This window comes from Neolamprologus multifasciatus, chromosome 8, assembly GCF_963576455.1.
Source record: "Neolamprologus multifasciatus chromosome 8, fNeoMul1.2, whole genome shotgun sequence".
NCBI lineage: Eukaryota > Metazoa > Chordata > Actinopteri > Cichliformes > Cichlidae > Neolamprologus > Neolamprologus multifasciatus.
Window position 1 is genome coordinate 5,064,451 of NC_140446.1, and position 22,394 is coordinate 5,086,844.

The 22,394-nt window shown below is 39.9% G+C and overlaps 1 protein-coding gene across 8 annotated transcripts; it reads left to right on the plus strand.

Annotated features, from left to right (window-relative positions):
• Positions 1-1,479: 1,479 nt before the first annotated feature.
• osbpl7 (oxysterol binding protein-like 7) lies at positions 1,480-21,437 on the plus strand. 8 transcript variants are annotated; one of them, XM_085169617.1, is made up of 22 exons: positions 1,480-1,890; positions 6,617-6,817; positions 7,237-7,380; positions 7,472-7,525; positions 8,146-8,412; positions 8,509-8,632; positions 9,582-9,700; positions 9,787-9,885; positions 10,062-10,085; positions 11,880-12,030; positions 12,153-12,259; positions 12,359-12,572; positions 12,837-12,983; positions 13,076-13,212; positions 14,489-14,626; positions 15,954-16,017; positions 16,159-16,237; positions 16,929-17,073; positions 17,146-17,296; positions 17,528-17,654; positions 19,145-19,267; positions 19,840-21,437. In XM_085169617.1, exons 2-22 carry the CDS (start codon positions 6,686-6,688, stop codon positions 19,946-19,948), a joined length of 2,655 nt encoding a protein of 884 aa, XP_085025743.1. In that variant the 5' UTR covers positions 1,480-1,890; positions 6,617-6,685; the 3' UTR covers positions 19,949-21,437. The 8 variants fall into 8 exon arrangements, with proteins under 8 accessions (XP_085025743.1, XP_085025741.1, XP_085025740.1 ...); XM_085169618.1 differs by having other exon boundaries at positions 1,483-1,890; positions 9,787-9,876; XM_085169619.1 differs by having other exon boundaries at positions 1,605-1,890; positions 12,359-12,527.
• The last annotated feature ends 957 nt before the right edge of the window (positions 21,438-22,394 follow it).

A 22,394-nucleotide genomic window follows, 5' to 3' on the forward strand; every position in this document is an offset into this window, starting at 1 on the left:
ACAGTTACTTTGTTGAAATAAATGGATTACACGGTGGTACTTTCCTGTTTCATATTGTCGCGGGTCAGGACTGTTTGGGTTTTGTTTGACAGCTACGTTCTGTTGTTCCAGGCGGCCGCGTTAAGGTTGCCATGGTTACAGGGTGACGCGTTTCCTGGGTGAGAGAGGCCTTTTTGTTGTTGTTGTGCTAAGCTAATAGGCAGAATGCTACCGGTATAGCTCTAAAGAATGTAGCATCATAGGCAGTGTAGTCCGTGCTGCAGGGAGAATGGACTGTCATACACGTTATGTGTCTGTGAGCGAGGGAGGGAGAAAAAGGAAAAGTAGGAGGAAAAGGAAAAAACGGGAGCTGGAAGCATGTAAATATAATAATAACCACTGCAGCCAAGAAGAGTGCCTGACGAGCCCAGTTGTAAGTAAGCTATTAAGACTCGACTGTACGCTGTGTTCGTGTTTTCCTCTGAAACAATAAGATCCGTTGGAGTAGCCTTTCAACGCCTCTGTCTGTCTCTCGCTAGCGAAGTTGACCCAGACAACAAAGTAAAGCTACTTTTCGGCTACGAGCCCAACACGGAACCCAACGTATTAGCCAGAGGTCCCTTTACTACAGTTCGGAGCCGCGGACCTTCAGTAATAGTAATAAATCGCAGCAATAGTACATTCACGTAGTTGTAAACAGCATGATAATATATTAAGTAATCCAAAGTATTCAGAATACGTTACTCTCATTGAGTAACGTAACGGAATATGTTACAGAATACATTTTGGGGCATGTATTCTGTAATCTGTAATGGAATACATTTTAAAAGTAACCTTCCCAACACTGGTGACGGGCATTTGTGATGATATGGTGGAAAATGTCCAGTTATGTCCAATTATTGGGCAAAATCTTGCTCACACTTTCATGCAAATCTGGGCAGAACTTTTTCACAGACAAACACTACCAACTGCATATTCCCATTGGTTGGGGTTATAATGCTTCTGTTTACATTTCAGGAGATTTTGTTTAGTACAGTGCCAGGCGGAGTTGTGACCAAGTGGCATAATAAAACAGCTCCAGCCAAAATAAACACAACTGGTCACAGATCTGATGAGTTAATCTCCAGATTACAGATTACAGCATGCTAATCTGGGTCAAATGGGAGCGATGCATATTACTCATTTTTACTTCAACAGTATGCACCTCTGCACAAGAGCAGGCAAACAGTAGTACAACAATGTAATTTAGAGTGCAGAGAAAAAGGAACCGTATTAAAAAATTTTAAGATTTTATTAACAAAACGACAGAAGCTGCAGAACTGAATCTATTAAAATAAGATATAATGTTAAAGAAATAGTAAATCATGGTTTATTGTGAATTATTAAGAATTGGGAAGGCCATATCAAGACATTCTGGTGTTCTCCTGGAAGTTATTAACATATAAAGGTCATTAATATCCCCTAAAATACTGTATTAATAGGTTTGTATGAAGAGGCTTCAGGTTTTGTCCATTTAATCTCTGCTTCAACCTAAAAATGAGTAAACTGAGTGTTCAGAGAGAGGAGCCTGCTTAGATTCACTCTCCACTACAGCCCTAGACTCTCAGTGTAATTCCAGCTAATGCGGATAATGGGCAGGACACGTTGCGCATGGTGCGCGCCGCCTGCGACGCACGGCCCTCCTTGGATTTGAGGGAGCCGCTGTCACCCGCCGCAGAGAGGGCACGGCGGGTGAGATTATGTGATTGTCTCTGGATAAAGCATGCAGTCTGACTTCTTTCGTGTCAACGTTTGTCGCTATTTTTTCATCAAAATGGTGAGTTTTCACAGATTACCAAACGCCAAATGAGACTTTTGTTGGATTAATCAGACGCGGAAGGACAGACGATGAGAGTCGGAGGTGGATTTCAGGTGGGAGTTTTTAAAAATTGCTTTTCCAAAATAGATTTGAAAATACCAGACAAGCAATGTGAAAGTTTGGGCTAAATCTTAATGGAAAACACAGAATATAACCACCAGTAATTCTGTGTAATTCAGCAATTATGTGTGGTGTAATCTGGACAGCGAATGCGTCATGGGAATATGTTAATCTGCACATACATATTTATATGTATGAAACAACACTAAAAGCATTTGATTAAAATGAAAGTAACCTTTACTTGTTGTTGTGCTGAGGCAGTAGTATAATAATCCAGATTAGACCCTATGCAGACTTCAGTAGTTTACAGGTGAAACAAAGGACTTGTTAACCAAGGATGTGAAGTGATCAGGACAAGAATCTACCTTTAAAACTGTTTCACTTCCCTTTGTAATGTTTTGTGTTTTAAAAAAATTCCCTTTGAGTTTGGAGTCCAAAAAAGTGCTCAGCATTTAGTCTTTTTGATGTAAGTTGCACGTTTTCGTGCATACTAGCTGTCCTGAACACTATTGGTAAGAGTATTTTATTCCACACAAGAGATTATAACAGTCATAATCTGTGCATCTTAACTCCACCCTCAGGCATGATGCATGAAGTCTCCACCTTGGCTGACTTGTTGTGTTGACCACCATTTCCCCCCCCCTGTGAGCTCATTACATCACTCATCCATCTGCGTGCACATTGTCTTAGAATCAGAATCAGAATACTTTATTAATCCTGAAGGAAATTATGGGTTACAGCAGGCAGCATGCTAATGGCGCATGCGTCATTAGCGTGCATTATTTAGGTTTTCTGGGTCAAATGAGGTCAAACAGTAGTCCAGCAAATAACCATTCATCATCTTTGAGTTATTTAACGTTTTATTGCAGTTTGGAAGTTGAGTTAAATGAACTGGAGTGTGAGTGGTTTAAATGTATGCAACTATGATATTTACACTGTAAGGATAACTTCTAAACATGGGAGATACACAGAGGTTTTTTATTTTTCTGTGTCTAGAACATGAAACCAAAATAAAATGTGAGTGGAAATCATAATAAAACTCAGTGCGGACTATTGTGCATGTCCCTTTCTGACTAAGCAAGCTCAGAAACCTGCAAATCCTTTCATCCTGTTTCCACCACATGCTTTCAGTACTGAGGTCAGTTACTCTCATCCTCTCTTGCCCTTACATAACAGCAAGGCAGGCTGCTTCTGGATAGATTTAGACTGAAATCAAATTGAATGCACTGACTTAGCATCCCAGTACTGGAAAAATTACTTACTACAGTGTATTGGAAACATTTGTAAAGCATTTTGTTGCACCTGAGAAACCTTCTTTAAGTCAGTCAGGTCAAAAAATATAAATATGAAAGTTATATTTGCACATCTGTACAGTGATTCTGCAGACTGACGCTGTGATGTCTGTGTTAAAATGCAAATTTTAACAACGAATATTAGTAGCTTGTTCTCAGACTCACAAATCAAACGCAAATACACATAAAATACGACAAATAGAAGAGTTTTCTTTGCAGCTCTTGAAAGTCATAAAACATTCTAAGTAGTAAACAAACCATGGCATATATTTAGTGTATAGAACTGTTATTCTGTGGTAATCATGAATAATATTATTGTGTCAGTGCTCTCCGTCTTCAGATCGAGTTACTCCGTGTCCAAGTAGCTAAAAACATCTCTTGAAAAACCAATTAAGAAGAGGTAATCCTCTCCTTGCAGACGGTATTGGCCATGGTGCCACACACTGCACAAGAGTGGATTACCAACAAGGCAAACTCCACGGGGATCCCCCATAAGCCACAGATTCACCCACCTCCAGTAGTTTTAGCAGTTTAATTAGCTACATATGTGTTAAGTTGCTTAAACAGCTAATTACCCAAAATTAATTAGGCTAAATATTTGGAGATCCTCAGTCCATCTGGGAGTTTTTCTAAAGATTCGTATTGCTAAAGTTGTGTTTCATCAAATGACTCCAAACTGATGCAGGATTGTTTGATGTGTAGCTTGTATTTAGATTAAGGGGGAGGGCCAGAAGGAGCCCTTAACACAGGGGTGGGCAATTCCAGGCCCCGAGGGCCGGTGTCCTGCAGATTTTAGATTTCACTTTGGGTCAACACACCTGAATCACATGATTAGTTCGTTACCAGGCCTCTGGAGAACTTCAGGACATGTTGAGGAGCTAATTTAGCCATTTAAATCAGCTGTGTTGGTTCAAGGACACATCTAAAACCTGCAGGGACACCAGCCCTCGGGGCCTGGAATTGCCCACCCCTGCCTTAACAGATCAATCCAGTCATAGTCTCATACAGTAGCTGTTAAACCAGCCTGTGCAAATAATTACGTCTGCACAGGTTGATTAAAATGTCAATTAAGATTTTCTTGGCCTATTAAATATCAGCAAATGAAAGCTTAAAAAACCATCAGCCTCAAAAACAAAGTAATAAATTTACTGTCACAGATGTCTAAGGATGTGCACACATTTAAAGATCTGGAACCAGGTACATCTGTTTTTTTAATCAAACAAATTTAAAATGTTGCATCTGCTACAAAATAAACGTGTTAAATTAGAAATCTGCATTCGCTCTTGTGTCTTTGTAAATAAAATAATAAAATAATAAATTAAGACACATAATGTTATTTTATTTATATTTGTACAACTAAACCTGCCTTTTGTGAAACTTAAAAACTTTGATTTAAAAGACAAAATTAAAATCATTTTGCTATAAGAACAACAATAAAAACATGTCAGGAATGAAGACCCAAATATAGACTCAACTGGGACTATATGTATATACAGACACACAGAGGGCGATCACGGGAAGAGGAAGCAGGTGGGGAAATAGGAACAGCTAGCCTTATTGAGCTAAACATATAAAACGACCTAAAATTAAATACAAAGACACAGGAGACTGGGATTACAAAGTAAAACAGGAAGGACGTAACTAGAAAACATCTAAAGCAGAGACAAGAAAACACTCATAAATATCAGAACATGACTGAACTGAGAACAGAATTACAATTGTAACACAACTCAGTCAACATAGTCAGCAAAATTAAAGGCTTAGAATAAGAGCAAAAAGTCAACTTAAACAGAAAACAGAAAATAACCCAATGAAGCCCACAGACCATAACAAAACAAGAGTTTGGTGTTAAAACTGTTGATAATAAATTGTCACATATTTCCCCCCAAATCTGTGCACCTTAAAGCGTGATGTATTCATTATGATAAGATAAAACATAACATATTCTTAGATAAATCTTCCAACTTTGGCTTTTGTTTTTGGTCAGTAAAATGCTCTAAATCAGTGTGCTTGACTCCAGGATCCAGAGTGATCTGGTTGGAGGATTCAGGTGTGCTGTGCTATATCCAGGTAGCATTTATGATACCAGGCTTGAACCGAGAGCTCAGCTCTCACCTGTGTTAGGTAACTGGATTACTTAGAGTCCTTCCTTGTCTCCTGCTCTGCTCAGTCTGTTAAACACTTTCACTTGTTGCTCATGGAACTTTCTCACCTTTCACAGCTCTTCATACACGACTAAATTAAACTGACCTAATGCAAGATTTGGTGAAAATAAGACATCAAGGTAGAAATGTATCAATATATTCAAAGTTTTTGTTTGTTTATTCATGCAGGATTGTTTGCCAACTTATTGTTCACTTAAGTCCTGACTTTTTAAAAGCTCATAATTATGTTTATTTTTATTATTCATAGTACTAGTGGGCATACAGGCAGGAAACGGGAAGGGGACAAAGGAAGGAATGATATGTGACACAGTTAATATCACAGGGCTCAATGAGACGTTTAATAATCAGAGGAACATATTACTTTTCACCCGTCACTGATTAGTTGATCAATTATATTTTTTAAACCACTGGAATTTAAATATGTTTTAAGAACACAGTTTCAGGAAATGAGCTTCGTCAGCTGATGGTGTTTGAGGAGCCAGAATCTTAAACACTCAAATGATAATTTTTCTCAGATTTGTTTAGATTTGTCAGCCAGAACATTAAGGTTATGAGAAAAAAATTGACCTTTTGTCTGATATTTAAAAGACTAGTAAAAATAATAATTATGCACATTCAGTTAAGAGGCTGTCTGCCTTACTTTGGCTAAAATAGATTTTTGTTGCAGCTAAAATAAGTGTGCACTAACTCTTTGCTAAAGGGCTGGTGTTACCTTTTAAAGGCCAGTTTGGATCAGGCGGAAATAAATGGGAAACAGGCTTATTGTACATGAAAGTGTCTCCAAGCCCAGTGTTCACTGATTTGGTTTAAAGGTTTGGTGCCGTTTTTTATTTTTGATATTATAGGATAGTAGATTTTCTCTGGCAAGTGAAAATGTAAATGTTTGAGAAATCACTACTTAAGAAGTCTTGTGATGGTTATTTCAGTTATTTTTTGATTAGTCTTTGACTGCTGTGGATGTGTGATGTGCTTTCAGTTTTATGTTTATGTGGCTAAGAACAATGGGCCTGCATTGATTCATCAGATGTGGCATTAATTTTTAAGAGTAGTTATAAATTATTGAAAATAGCAGTAGTCCTGTAACCGGAGCAGAGGAGTTGCAACAATGCAAAAATGTGATTATTTAAAATATTATTTAAATATTATATGAGTCTGATTTTTAACTGCTTTATAACAGCTTAAAAAATGGAAATAATTATAAGGAAGTAGGCACTTGTACTCTCAGAATACCCATCATCTCCTTGGTCTTCCTTTGATTTCAGGGGGATTTTGGTAGATCGCAGCAGAACTCGCTCACAACAAGAAGGGGAGTCTGAGGTCGGCGCTCTGAGATGGACCTGTCTGGATCTTCACTCAATCGCAGCCAATCGCTGGCAAGCGGCCTGGAGAAGACTTCCCACACCTGGAACAAGCCAGCCCACTCTCAGAGCAGCAGCACTCTGTCATCTCGCCACTCCAGACAGGTCAGACAGTTCGGTCTATGAAAACATGAAAATAAATCAGATTCATCAACTCCACATTTCCTCTCGATCATCCCCATCCTCCCAGACGTTTTGAGACTGCTGAAGTTATATATATGTTTAAAAAGTCACATAACTTGATCTGTCTAACAAACAATCAAAAAACAATCAAAAAAGAACCATTTATATGATCAGATGCAGCAAAAAAAGCCACAAATCTTCAAATATATTTGGAATTTTTGCCTTAAAAAGTATTAAAACGGTTAATCGGTTATCAAAATAGTTGCAGATTGATTTTCTTCAATTTACAACTTTAGGATATTTCCATTCATTTATTTTTATCCATTTATTTACACTGTAAGCAAGAAATGACAATTTTCCTGTTGAATCAGACACTTAATGTTTCTTGATATTTTCCACAGATTATCAAAGACTGGGAAGTAATTGACGACCTTCAGGTTGAAATGCAGGGAGCAGGTGACGATCCTCAAGACAGGACCGCCCCGGGAATCTGTGAAGGATATCTTCTCAAGAGGAGGAAATGGCCACTTAAAGGCTGGCACAAGGTGAGAAGTCAGTGCACTCAATCACGTTGCTGCTCAAACGTCGGGTCTCTTTAAAATCCGTCAGTTTCAAAAAAGATGATCTCTTTTTCAGCGGTACTTCGTCTTGGAAGGAGGGATCTTACGCTACTCCAAAAATCAACAAGATGTAAGTGAAATTTTATGTTTGTCCAGACAATGCAAGGATTGACCTTTCTCTTTTGACTTCTAACATCAACCAGGCATTTTTCACCCCGAGAAACTGTTGCTAGCTTTTTACGACCGTTCTAAAGCCTAGAGATGGAGAGAAAACCCCAGTAGATCATCAGTTTCTGAAATACTCAGGCAACCCGTGTGACACCAACAACAATGTTCAGAGTATCTTAAATCAGCTTTCTTCTCTATTCTGATGTTCAGTTTGAACTTCAGTAGATCACCTTGAGCATGTCTGCATGCCTAAATGCATTCAGTTGCTGATGTTTTGATTAGATAGCTTCATTAATAAGCAGTTAAACAGGTGTAACTAATGAAATAGCTGGTGAGGGTATTTTCCTCTTATATTGGCATTTGGGAAATCAGTTGATCTCAATGCCGGGTGATGGTTGAACACAAATCCTACTAGCAAATCTTTATAGAGCACATCTTTTATGTTTAGCCTGCCTACTTCCTCTGCAAGCCACTTGGCAAACCACCTCTAACCCCATTTCCTTCTTTAATGTGATGTCTGATTTATTCAGTGTCAGTAAATAATCTTAATAACAAGCTTTCATATCACTTTGTTTTTGACAGGTGGCCAGGGGACGAGTCCAGGGCTCGCTAGATGTTAGCCTCGCAGTAATATCGATAAACAAGAAATCAAATCGGATTGATTTGGATGCAGGGGACTTTCTGTATCATATGAAGGCAAAGAGTCATGAACTCTTCTACATCTGGGTAACCAAGCTACAAGCTCACCGCCTGTACAAGAAGAATGAGGCGGCTCATCTTCACAGCAGCGTCCTCCACACTTTGTCCCTTCCCACTGCAGCTGAACAAGCTCAGAGAAATGGAGATTTGGTAATAATGGAGTAAGAAAGTGACGTCAGACTGAAAGCCACAGTTGTTACAGGCCACCGAGAGTAACCCGGTGTTCTCTTGCCTCTATTTTATCAGAGCGCCACGGGGATGGCAGATTCAGCTGGAGCGTCAGGCGTGCTGCCGTCAGCTAACACAGCCGTGAACACGAAGGTGTCTGCCTGGCTGCAACAAAGCCACAATCCCGACATCTGCGTTCAAGGTATTTGTCTAATAGTCCTAGCTGCAACGACAAAACTGATTTTGGTGATTTTAAAAGTGGCAGTTTGTAGAGTACAGTCTTCAAGTTTCAGCATTAGGTTATATTGCCTGACATCCTCTGTTCTTCAACTTGGTTTTCTCTTTTTGATAATATAATTGAGTGTCCATATAAAACACCCACAAATAGTATTTACAGAAAAGAAGACTTAAAGTAGGTGACTTAAAAATGACCAATATGTCCTATGTGACTATTATTAGATTATTTATTGCGTGTGCAAAATGTCTAACATTTGCTTTTGAGGTTGGTTGGAGTACAGGTATTTTTCCAACTGTTCCAATAAGACAAGTGTTATTTACTAAATTCATTGAATTACTGATTGATAAAATGGTAAAAGAAACCTGATACAATTATCCAGAGTTTCGTCAGACCTATTAAAATCACATTCACATCTCAATTATGTTGAAAAGAAAAAGCTGGAACAGTAAAATTAATATTAATTATCATTAATAATGTATGTACTGTTGGATAGTTTGATTTAAATCAAAGTGTATTGTAAACTTTATATATCTTACATTTTGTATGCAAATTCTTTAGGCATGAAAAATAGCAAGTAACAATAACTGTGAGGTAAAAGTACAATAAGTTTACTTAAATGTATTTTTCTGTGTCCCGTTACTGTTTAGAGTTAAATTGGGGAAAATATAGTTAAATGTTCTTTTTTGTTGTTGTTGTCATTTTAACATGCTAACACCATTTAATAGGGGATAGTCATCTGCATAAAACTTGATAAACATCAAGTTGTTGTCCCAGTCCACCAGATTTAAAGAAAAAGGTGTTTTTCTTGCACTCACAGTGCAACGGCTATTTCTGTATATTAGCTCTGTGGCCAGCAGGACTCTTTTGTGATTAATTAGTTTAAAAAATTTGCTTCCTTGATATTTCCTGCCAGAGCTGAACCGTTGTCATCTGGACCTTTCTGAGCTAAACCGCTTAATCCAGAGGCTGCAGGCACTGGAGGTGGGGCAGGCCTTTACTAATGGAGACCTGCAACGGATCATCAGCATACAGGTGCATATAGGCTCAAACATGTTGTACATACTGCATTATGTCTCCAGCATAATCACATGAGAAAATAAACCTTTTTTTTGGTGCAGAATCTGTCACTGGAGAAACCGAAGAAGCTGAAATCAGGGAAGATCTGGGGTCATTCTCGCACACTGTCCAGAGTGGAGGCCCTGGGAATGGTAAGAATGGTCTGTAACCTTTACTTTCTTAAAAAGGACACGATCAACAAGCTAAATGTTCATATTAATTAAATAGTAATTTGACATCTTGGTTTTTGAATTCATACATTGAGTCAGCATATTGGGTTTATGAAATCCCAATTCTTCAGTAACATTTTGGGACCTTTCTCTAATCTAATCCAAAGCCTATTCGTGGGATTACTAAATCGGTGAGTCACTATTAGTACATGAGACAACTTCATGCTTAGAAATGTTTGAATGTTCTTCATTCACACTCTACAGCAGACTTCCTAACCATGAATTATAACTTCATGAATGATGTTTTTTTTTCCAGGGTAAAAAGGAAAACAGCACTGCCAGTGTAACCCATATTCTCTACTGTGTTGATACTTCCTTAGTTATACATATGGGGACTAAGGTGCTGCTTGTGCACCTCTCGATTTTTGTAATCTGGCGTACGATCGTGTTTATCTTTTAATGATATAAAAGTAGAAAAGCTCAAAGATGATACAGGAGTTGTTGCAACTGCTTGGAAAAACCCCCCCAAAACTCAGCAATTTCTTTGACCCTGGTTTGGCCTCCTCTCCTTCTATACCAGCGCTGATATGGAGGCTTTAACTGAGTGGCAACACCAATTGTTCAGGAGAATACTGCAGTTACCTGCTGTAACATAACGTGAGCATAAATGGGTGTGACCGTGTGATGTCATCGCTGTTGCTCAAAGCGACCAATGCAGCAGGTAGCGGCAACCGAAGATGTGTCACCTATGGTGTTCACGCTGTGGCTGTATAAGCACAATGTATGAGTGGTTTCTTGTGTTAATCTTGACTGGAACATATTTCTTAGAGCCCTGGAGGTGGAGAAAGAGTCTCTCCACTCTAGGTTACAATGTAATCAACCGTTTTGCACAAAAAAGAGCATAACAATGGCATGACTGTAAGATGTATGAACAAACTTGTCTACAGCAAATCTGCTTTTCCTGTCTCCAGTAATGTCAGCTGTCTATTCTACAGCTTTGTAGGTTTTCTTCCTTACCAAACAACAGGAAGTGATCAAACTAAAAAATGGCAAATTAATGCATTTATAAGCAGCTTGTAAGACAGAAAACCTGCAGGACTGTGGTAGCAGACATCCACATTTAAGACATTAATATGTCACTGATTAGAATGCTGTAATTTTATAGATCACACTCCTAGCCATGTCTTTATATTAGCCAGAAGCATAGGAGTATTTAATAACAATAATAAAAATTCGGTGCAATTCAGCCATCATCTTAACTAATTAACATAATGTGTAACACCCAAAAGTTCCAGATTTTATTCTAGTTTTTACAAATACATGCTACTGTATATAAACAGGCTCAATAAAGAAACAAAAAGCAAGCTTTATTAAGAACAATTACAGAATACTGCAAAAACCTAATGTATGAAATCCACACAATCACAGACAATCAGACAGGGAAAAGGATACAGAGGAAAAAATGACTATATATACACACAATGTGGACAATTACGTAAGAAGACTTATGTAGCAAAATAAGACAAAGGTGAAGACAATGATGGGAGTCTACTCATCCAACTCATCTAAAAGAGCACACATTTCCCCAATATTAAACTATTCTTTCCACTCCGCTGTAGGTGCTTTTGTAGTCTCTGTTAACCCCTAACATTAGAGGTCTTCACAAACCCAAAGAGGCCTAAAAGTGACATGCAAATACAACGCAAATAGACCCAAAGATCATTTGGATCCTCTCAGATGTTCTGTAAGCACAAACCTGAGATGGGAAGTAAAACAGGACTCCCACTTTCAGCAGTACTAGTAAGATTTGTGAAGATCTCTGTATGTTGGTGGTGCATTCCCATTCCCTGGTATAAACATTGGGACTTCCCTTCATAGTGCTGGTTAAACCTGTGCTGGATAACACAACACAACAGTGACATCTACTCACACAAAGATAGATAGCAAGGGAATCAACCACAGTCCTTCCTCTGTTCACTTCACAGCTGTCCTCAAGTCACCTGAGCAACTCGGCCCACCTCGGTGCATCGGTCCCGTGTATCCCCGATTACGTGTACTCTCAGCTCTCCCCTTCCACGGTCAATTCGCCCGAAGGGAAGAAAATCCAACAGGACATCTACGCTATGTCTCAACGAGGTCAGAGAAACATATCAACACAAATAAGTCATCTACTGGTAGACAAACGTTAATTTGAGCACATTTATCCTGCCACAGATACCTTCCTGTTCAACAGAAACTGTTGTTTAATGCTCCTTTAGTGCTCAACTCTCTGAAGTCGGTGCATGAGACTCTGTCCCAGGAGAGGCAGAAGCTGCAGGCAGTCTGGGACGCTAACAACATGCACCAGTCTAACACATTAGCTCAGGTTAGATTTGTCATCTGGACTCGCTGGCACACTTTATCCTGTTTTTTTTGGTGGCTGATTTTCTTTGTTCATTCCTTTTTCTTCTTCCTCCGATACCAGCCTGAGACAGTGAGGCATTCATCCCAAGGACCTCCATCGCTGGCAGACTCGGCTGCAGAATATTTTGATGCCAGCGATGACATCCTGTGGGGCAGCTCCTCTGAGGTGTCTGATGAATCCGGACTAAGTGACGGAAGCACCACCAATTCTGAGCCGGAGGAAGGACACAGTGGGTACACCAGTATCAGTGACCAGGGTTTAAACTGTATAAAAAGTCAGTGGGTTTTTTTATATCCTAAAAGAAATAGCTGTAATGTACTTGAATAGTATTGCTGAATAGTTCTACCTACTCTTCTTTCTGTTTCTACTCTTTGATGTGAGTATTGTACTAACTAAAACAACAATTCACACTATGTACAAACTCAAAACCACTGGCACTGATGCAGACTCTTATTCCTATTATTGCCTGAATAGAAACATCCAGCCGTACTTTTATTCTTGATAATAATAATATTATTTTCTTTAACCAACATTGCAGCATCAGCGACCCGGAAGTACCGTGCCAGCATTTCCAGGACTCCCAACACTGTTGTTCCCAAGAGCACTGGACGTCGAACAAAACTGCCTGTTCACTGTCCTGACAACAGCCACGTGGGGCTCGTGGCCATACTCTATAACAACATAGGTAAGAACCAGGAATCCAGACTTGAATTGATAAAACGCAAGAAAAGAGTCTTCGTGGCAGTTTTCAGAGCCCTCTGTTTTGTTTCTTCACAGGTAAAGACTTGGCTCGAGTGTCCATGCCAGCTGTTCTCAATGAGCCCATTAACCTGCTGCAGAGGCTGTGTGAAGAGCTGGAGTACAGTGAGCTGCTGGATACTGCCAACAACACATCAGACCCCTACCAGAGGATGGTAAGTCTGTGCACACTTAAAACGAGTTAACATGCCATAAGATATACGTCCAGCTCAATGTGTGTAGTGAAAGATTAAAGGAAGTGCCTTAAAACTGCATTCTTTGTGATGGCCAGCAAGAGGCGGCTCTTCTGTTTGTAAAAAGACCTCTGCCTACATATCAGCCTATAAAAAACAGCCCTCAGCTTTCTCACACTGTGACCTAAGTTAAAACTCTCACTTCGCTATGAACTGGTATTTTCCACATTAACACAAGCTTTGTATATCACTTACTCTACTCATCAAATCGGACTTTCTGTCAGTTACCCAAAATGAAATTTTGACAGAGTGGGGCGGATCCAGCATGCACTCCAGGTGGACAAGTGCAGGTGGTCCACACGTACACGGGTATTTTTGAAAACTGAGATTTTCCGTTTTCGTTTTAAAAAATAATCCCGTCCACACGTAAAGGCAGAAATGAAGGAAAACGCTGCTAGGAACATGCCAAGCAGCAGGTGGCGCTATATTCCTAACCGTGTAGAAATGTTGGCCAATCAGAAGTCTAGAAGCCTCGGTGGGAAATAGTAAACAAAGCTGGGGCATAGAAGCAGAACCAAGTCATATGTGTGGAGGGACAGTAACTGTGTGTGTATATTCAATTCAATTCAATTTTATTTATATAGCGCCAAATCACAACAAATGTCGCCTCAAGGCGCTTCATAGATACAGAGAAAAGCCCAACAATCATATGACCCCCTATGAGCAAGCACTTTGGCGACAGTGGGAAGGAAAAACTCCCACTGTCCCACTATATGTAAGCATTTAAACGCTGCAGAGAGTACAATTAACAGTAACAGTATTGTAGAAATCCATTTCAACGAAACGTGGCGCACAGTGTGACGTCAAAAAATGCGCACATCTTTGACGCTGCGTTTTCTGCGTTTTTCTCGTCCACACGTAAGTGCAAAAATGGAGTTTTCAAAAATATCCACCCTGGCCGGAGTTTTTAGAAATCTCCGTTTTCAGTGACCGAAAACGCCGTTTACGTGTGGACGAAAGTTGCAAACGCATAAAAAATCTGCGTTTTCAAAAATACCCGGGTACCTGGGGACATAAATTGGTGTAGCAGGGGCCTTTGAAGTGATCCAGAGATGCCCAAGGAGATGACCTTAAAGGGGAAATATTTAAAATCGCAAGAGAAAGAAAAATATAGCATAGAAAGCAATAACTAAATAAAATCATTTTACATGGAGATAAACAAAGCGACCCTTTATGTTTTGTGTTTTATCTCGTTTAGGTTTACATTGCTGCCTTCGCTATCTCTGGCTACTCCACTGCGACGTTCAGGAACCGCTACAAGCCCGTTAACCCGATTCTGGGGGAGACCTACGAGTGTATCAGAGAGGACCGAGGTTTCCGCCTCATCAGTGAGCAGGTATCTGAATCAGGTGTATCATGGTTATCTTTATACGCGGAAACCACTCAGTTACCTAGAAGGGATATTTATACAGCTGAACAGATATAGAAAAGTAGGAAAAGATGAATTAGGAAGGATAATCTAATTAATTAATAATAGATAATCATAGAGCTAATGATTATTCTTTTTAATTTAGAGAACTCCAGTGTTCCAGCTTATATTTGGGTATAAAAATGCATGCAGTTTGTCTAAGCCTATCAACAATAAATCTTTAAATATCTTTGTAAAATCGAATAAATTTGTTATGCATCGTACGGTTGATACAAAAATCCCACCGCATACCTCAACTTGCCTCAGGTCACACCGTTTGGGAAATGCTCTCTTAGAGCCTGAACCATGAAGTGCAGCAAATGAAAGGCTGATACTAACACTAGTGCTGGTGCGGTATTAGTTCTGCCTTGGTGCTTTTTAAGAACCACATATTCAACAGACAGTGTTAATTAGCAATCCTAATCTGAATTAGAAATCTGGGTAATATCGGTGGTAAGAGGATCGGGGTAGAGTCTTTAGTCTGGGCTGTCAATTTTCTAGTTTCTTGGATTGAATGCGTGGAACCAGCTCTAGATTGGTTGGTGGCAAAGTGTCTTTGGAATAGGATTTGGTTTTGTAGTGCATGTGTCACGGCGGGGTGCGCCGATAAGTTTAGTTTACAGGACCCAGGAGAAGACACTGAAAGGCGGAGTTGCTGGCTGAACAGAAGACGATCCTTTATTTGGATGTTGGCACATGAAAAAGCATGAAGCTAGGAAAACTGTGAACACTCAGAAAACTAAAGGACTAAGAAACTCAGTGGAAATGCTATGACAAACTATGAACACTGAGTAAACTATGACGAAACACTATGGGGATGCAAACAGACGACCTGACAACGAAACATAGAAAACAGAGGACTTAAATACACACATGAGGTGATCAGGGGAAGTCGAGACACATGAGGAAACAGCTGACAAGCATGAACATAACGATGCACAGGAAATGTAAACTCAAACACAATGACATGAAAACTGGACTTTCAAAATAAACAGAAAAACATGACAAGACAGGCATGACAGCATCAACCAGAAACATGACACAATATATCATGAACTCAAAATGCTGGGTCACAGACCCAGCCCATGACAGAATGCAGGTAAAATTGCTGCAGGTAAATCTGTTGGTTTAATGAGGAAGATGTATTAAACGGACACAATGTTTCCTGCTTTTTTAACTTGGGAACTTTGTTTCTTTGTTGAGGATGAAATAGTGAAAGACATAATTTTGTGATGAAGTCTCTGTACTTCCCCAGGTGTGCCACCATCCTCCCATCTCTGCCTGCCATGCTGACTCAGAGAACTTCTCCTTCTGGCAAGGTGAACAACTTCTTTTATCAAACCAGCACACTCTCTTTATCTGTTGCAACTAGCTGTTTCTGTCTTCTGACTTAATTATGCTTTTAGGAAGGATGTGAGTATATTGTATAGTGTCACCAATACTTTCTTACATCTGAACAGACCAGCGATGGAAAAATAAATTCTGGGGGAAGTCGCTGGAGATCCTGCCAACAGGAATGGTAAACGTGACTCTGCCGAGGTAAACGATCTGGCTTTATTTTCAATTTTTCCTTGTTGATATTTGAAAAATTTGTTGGTAGATTAAATGTTCAGCTAAAATGAGATGCAATGAGAAGCTCCTGATATATTTTACAAAGATAAGATAAGATAACCTTTATTAGTCCCGCATGTGGGAAGTGTGGGTGGTGTGACTTAGACATCTGGATGCTACCCACTTCCAGGTGGGGCGTAGCAGCTTTTTGTGAGACCATTTACACTAGCGCATCTGTGTCTTTCCCACTGTGTCAGAAAGGTAGCTTTCCAACTAAAATTCCATTTTAGGGGCAATAATATAGCCAGAAAATTGAATGAGTAGAGTATTCAGTGAGTATTCAGCCACACCTTAGGATGGTAGTTGAGCTTTGCATTGCCATGAGAAAAATTTCTTGAAAGAAAAAGAATAAAACACTTGGTCATATCCGTGAATTGTTTCACCATTTATGAGTCTGGATACTGTGGACTTCTGTGCTGTGTCTAAACTCAGTGTCGCTGCTGGAAACTGTGATTTCTTTTAAATTACACATGTTCAAAACCTTAAAAAACCCAAATAAAAGTATGAATCCTCACTTTTGAAAAGCTGCAATCAGAATTATTTGCCATCTTTTTTTATTTAAAATTGACCATCTGTGTCAGTGATGACCAAATATTCTGCATTTGTGGGTTTTCCTCAGGTATGGTGAACACTATGAGTGGAACAAAGTAGCGACTTGCATCCATAACGTCTTCAGCCAGCAGCGCTATCTGGAGCATTATGGAGAGGTCGTCATCAAAAACCTCAAAAGTAACATCTGCACATGCAAGATTACTTTTGTCAAGGTGAGGGGCCACTCAGCGCTCGTGTCTTACACTCTTTAGATGCGAGATTAACGAGTTTTTCTTCTGCCGCAGTCTCGTTATTGGGGTTCTGAAACGAATAAGAATGAGGTTCAGGGCGTGGTGTTGGACCAAAGTGGGAGTGCCATTCACCGGTTTGGAGGTCTGTGGCATGAAGGCATCTTCTGTGACACCCTGCCGACTCCAAAATGCATCTGGAAGCCAAGTGAGTCCTAAATAACTAAGACGTGCTTCCTTAAATGTTGTCTGTTTAGTTTTGACCATCATTTCTTTTTAGTCTGAGTCACGTGTTGGCTACAAAAACTTCTCTTTAGAAGTTTAAATGGAGGTTAAGTGAGATGATTAGGTACTCTTTCTACCAAAATAGCTAATCAGGATAAAGCCAAGTGTCACGTTTGTGCCTCAGTTCACCTGAGAGGCTTCTATCACCCCACAGATCCACAGCCAAAGGATTACCTGCTGTACTATGGTTTCTCCAGCTTTGCCATGGAGTTGAATGAACTCCCTTCAGACTTGAAGCCTCTTCTGCCTCCTACAGATACGCGCCTGCGTCCAGACCAAAGGTCAGAAATCTTTCCAATGCAAAAAATAAAAAGGGAAAACCAAAACAATACTAGATGGGATTTGAACACAGCTGTGGTCCATTACAATGCTCTGGAATATTATCTATCTGCCCACTTTATTAGGCATACCTGTTCAACTGCTCCTTAACAGAAATAAATATCTAAAAAGCCAATCGCATGGGAGCAACTGGGGGCATTTAGGCATGCAGTTATAGTCAAGACGACCAGCTGGAGTTCAAACCCAGCATCAGAATGGGGAAGAAAGGTGATTTAAGCACTGGCTATTTAAGAACAACCCTGTGACACTGGGTTCAGAAACTGACTCCTAGTCACAGAGAGTATTATACAAATTGTTACAACCAAGGTAGGCAGAAGTGCATCTCTGAAATCATAACATGTTTAACCTTGAAGCAGATAGTCAGCACAGGTGTCCAACTCCAGGCCTCGAGGGCCGGTGTCCTGCAGGTTTTAGATGTGTTCTTGATCCAACACAGCTGATTTAAATGGCCAAATTGCCTCCTCAACATATCTTGAAGTTCTCCAGAAGCCTGGTAATGAGCTAATCATTTGATTCAGGTGTGTTGACCCAGGGTGAGATCTAAAACCTGCAGGACACTGACCCTCGAGGCCTGGAATTCGACACTCAACAGAAAACTACACTGGGTGCCCCTCCTGTCAGCTAAGAACAGGAAACAGATCACACAGACCCCCAGAATTGGACACCAGTAGATTGGGAAAAGTTTCCTGATCTGATGAGTCTCATTTTCTGCCGTAACATTGAGATGTTCAGGTTCAAATTTGGCAGAACAGTATAGATCAGGGGTGTCGAACTCCAGGCCTCGAGGTTCCGGTGTCCTGCAGGTTTTAGATCTCACACCTGCAGGACACCGGCCCTCGAGGCCTGGAGTTCGACACCTGTGGTATAGATCCATCCTGTCTTACATCAACAGTTCAAGCTGCTGCTGGTGTGGGGGATATTTACCTGACACACTTTAGGCCTGCTGACCATCGTTTAAACACCACAGCCTAAACGAGTATTGTTCCTGCCCTTGTCCATCCCTTTATGACCACACTGTACCCATCTTCTGATGGCTGCTTCCTGCTGAATAACACACCAGGTCACAAAGCTCACAACAATTTAAAACTGGTTTCTTTAACATGAAAGTGAGTTCAAATGGCCTCAAGTGGCCTTCACAGTCACCAGATCCCACTCCAACAGAGCATCTTTGGGATGTGGATGAAGAGGAGTTTCACATCAAGGATGTGTAGCTGTTGTCACATGACAAACAGAAAACAGCCCTAGCACTTTAAAGTCCTTCTGTGCATTCAGGGGAAAGAGAGCAATGGCTGTAAAGGCCATAATGGTTGTTTTCACAACTACGTAGGAGGAGCCAGGTAAGAATGGCTTTGTATGTAAAAGTCAGCACAAGCTAAAATCATCCAGAAACACGGAGTAAATATGATGTAAGCTTGATGTCACCTTCTTGCAGAATGCTGGAGGATGGAAGGGTGGATGAAGCTGACAAAAAGAAGGACGAGATTGAAGAAATGCAGAGAGAGTGGAGAAAAGAGCTCGCCAAAAAGGGTGAAGAGCGTGTTCCACGTTTTTTCAAGTAAGTCAATTCCCTTTAAAATCCAGGTTCATTGATAATTTCCATTTATAATCATGATTTATCTTAATTGTAGTCTTCCAACCTTGATACCCTGGGGTACCCAGGGTGGCTGTGGCTACAATGTAGCTTGCCATCACCAGTGTGTGAATGTGTGTGTGAATGGGTGGATGACTGGGTGTGTAAAGCGCTTTGGGGTCCTTAGGGACTAGAAAAGCGCTATATAAATAGAGGCCATTTACCATTTACCATATTTGGTTATATCTTTGTGTCTGTATATTTGAAGTAATTGTACAGTTCAGGTTATTTGTGTGCCACATTTAAAAACAACTGCTTTTAGAGGAAAAAGCAGGCAGCTCCATAGACTGAAATTTGCTTTAGTACATGGATAAATCATTCAGTAAAAATATTTATAGTCCATTCAGTTCTTGTAGCTTTATATGGTAACTTTGTAACTTCAGTAACATTATTTAAACATTTCAAATCATTTCTGCCATCAACAACATGCAAATACATGAACTGTAGAAATGCCGGTGTGCAAATTATTATTCTTTATGGTTAATTTACATCATCAGGAGATCCAAAGATTCCTCTGGACGGGACGTGTGGTTGACAAACGGGACTTATTGGAAACTTCGAGAGAATCCAGGGTTTGCTAACCTTGAAAACTTAACTCTGTGGTGATGAGATGAGACTGCAGAAATGAGTGGACAAAACCACATGAAAGGACGAGATCAGTGGATATTCAGCCGTGGATATTCTGGACAGCACGTATGAACCACTCGGAGAGTGAAGATAGTGCTGCGGATCTGTTCTTGATTGTTCTGCACACCCGTGACTGGCTCATGGGAATCTTCAGATACCCAACAAACATTAATGGAAATAAAAAGAAAATTTTATTCATTTAATTTTTTAGATTACTTAAATCAACATGCTGTTTTTATGTGAATTTCTTTTTTTCCCAACAAACTCTTTAAGACTTAAAAATTGCTTTTCTCTGTGGAGTTTCTATCAGGATGCTGCTTTGTGATAGTTTGATCTATTGCAATTGAGTTTGAGAAAAAATTTGGTGGAGTGGTGGAGACCAAAATAGAGCAAAAAGAGTGTAAAGAATATATACATATATAGTTCTAGAAACTGAAGAAACCCATGACTTTAAATATAAAAAACAGTGTCCTTAACTGCTATGTGTGCAAATGTTCTATGTTGAGTATAGAATTTGATTCCAATGGTTCAAAACTTTTGAACTTCTAAGCAGACCTTTAATTCAGACACATCGGTGGCAGGGACCACCTACAAGGTGCATTACTATCCATTACTATCTAGGTTTAGATAGTAATGGACAAAAACAGCTGGTTCTATTGATCCCCATCTGTGTTCAGTTTTCATTGACACTCCACAATTTTATGGATAATAGAAAAATACTGTGTGTATCCTTTGGCACACCCTGACTCCACTGGAGAACCTCTGTGAAACCTCAGTTTATGTTACAACAGACTCTTTATCCAGACAAATCTAACTTCAGGCTACACCAGGGGTGGGAAACTCCAGACCTCAAGGGCCGGTGTCCTGCAGGTTTTAGGTATCACCCTGGATCAACACACCTAAATCAAATGATTAGTTCGTTACCAGGCCTCTGGAGAACTTCAAGATATGTTGAAGAGGTAATTTAGCCATTTAAATCAGCTGTGATGGATCAAGGACTCATCTAAAACCTGCAGGACACCGGCCTTCGAGGCCTGGAGTTGCCCCTGGGCTACACTATACACCATATATTTAACTGTCCAAGAAATGAAGTATTCCAACTTGATATCTGTTGCTTCCTCTTTATGAGAACGTTTGCCTGGTGGCTCAGGACATTCTGGCATAAGAGATTCTTGATTGAGAATTTCAATTCCTTTTGCCTAACTAAAGTCAAAGACAGAATTTGTCTACTTTGGTTGCGTTAACATTGAAATTTCTTTCCAAAAAATATATATTATTAACATTTTTGTATGTGTTTTTGACCTGTAATCTAAATAAGAGTTACAAATGTTCAGTAATCACATATTTAAAAGAGGAGATAATATATTATCCTTTGTTTATATGTCATTAATAGCAAAATGAGTATCCAGCTGGTTGGAAATCTGCACATACTGTATTTATACATTACATTAAACTGGTGATATCATGACTGTGTTTTTATTGGGACTGCATTTATTATGAGATGCACTTTCTTTTAAAAGACCACTGGAAGTTTCTGGACATAAAAGGAGAAATAGACTTGAGCAAGGCTTTTACTGCACTTCTTTTGCAGCAGGGGAAGGAGCTTAAAAGATGCTTTCCATAATGCGACTATACCGTAACACTTGAAAGATGTGTGACACACAGCTGGAATATTTCCTTCTCCTCTTCACTTCTGCTGCCCCCTGAACACGAAGGATGTTATGAGCATAAAAGAAAACATGCCGTAGTAGGAGAAACTATTTTCTCACCTTAAAACCAAGTGTTTACTATAAACCAGGTGTCTGAAGGGGTGTGAAAAAAATATTGTCTTTTATTTGTGCCTTTGGTTTCCTGTGATAAATGATGCAGCTTCCTTCTTCGAACCACTCGTGTTGAATGGAGAAAGTTGCAACCTATAAACAGCATGTTCTGCACATCTCATTAATCAAATTAAATGTGCACAACCTGTATGTCTCCTTAGTGTCTCCTTATAGCTGCCCTGTTTTTGAAACACTTACTGTACTTCTTTAGCTATCTGAAAAACTGTTCATCCAAACCACTTCAAACTTGGCACTTGTACAGCTGGGGCCATAGTAAGCTCAGCATTACACACTGCACAAACATCCATTCGCTCATGTTTCTGGAGTCTAGCCTAGCTATCAAAGGACAGGAGGGTACATCCTGGTTGCTTATTGTTTTACTGTGGGAGGAAGCCGGAGTACCCAGAGAGAACCCATGCAAGCAGAGGGAGAACATGCAGAAAGGCCCCGGCCAGATGGTGGAGTCAAACTCAAGGCCTTAACTTCATCATTGTGGCTGCAGCTCAGGAGGTAGAGGAGGTCACCTACTGATCAGGTTAGAGGTTTGATCCCTGGCTCCTCGTCTGCATGTCAAGTATTCTTGGGCAAGAAAAGATTTATCTTTT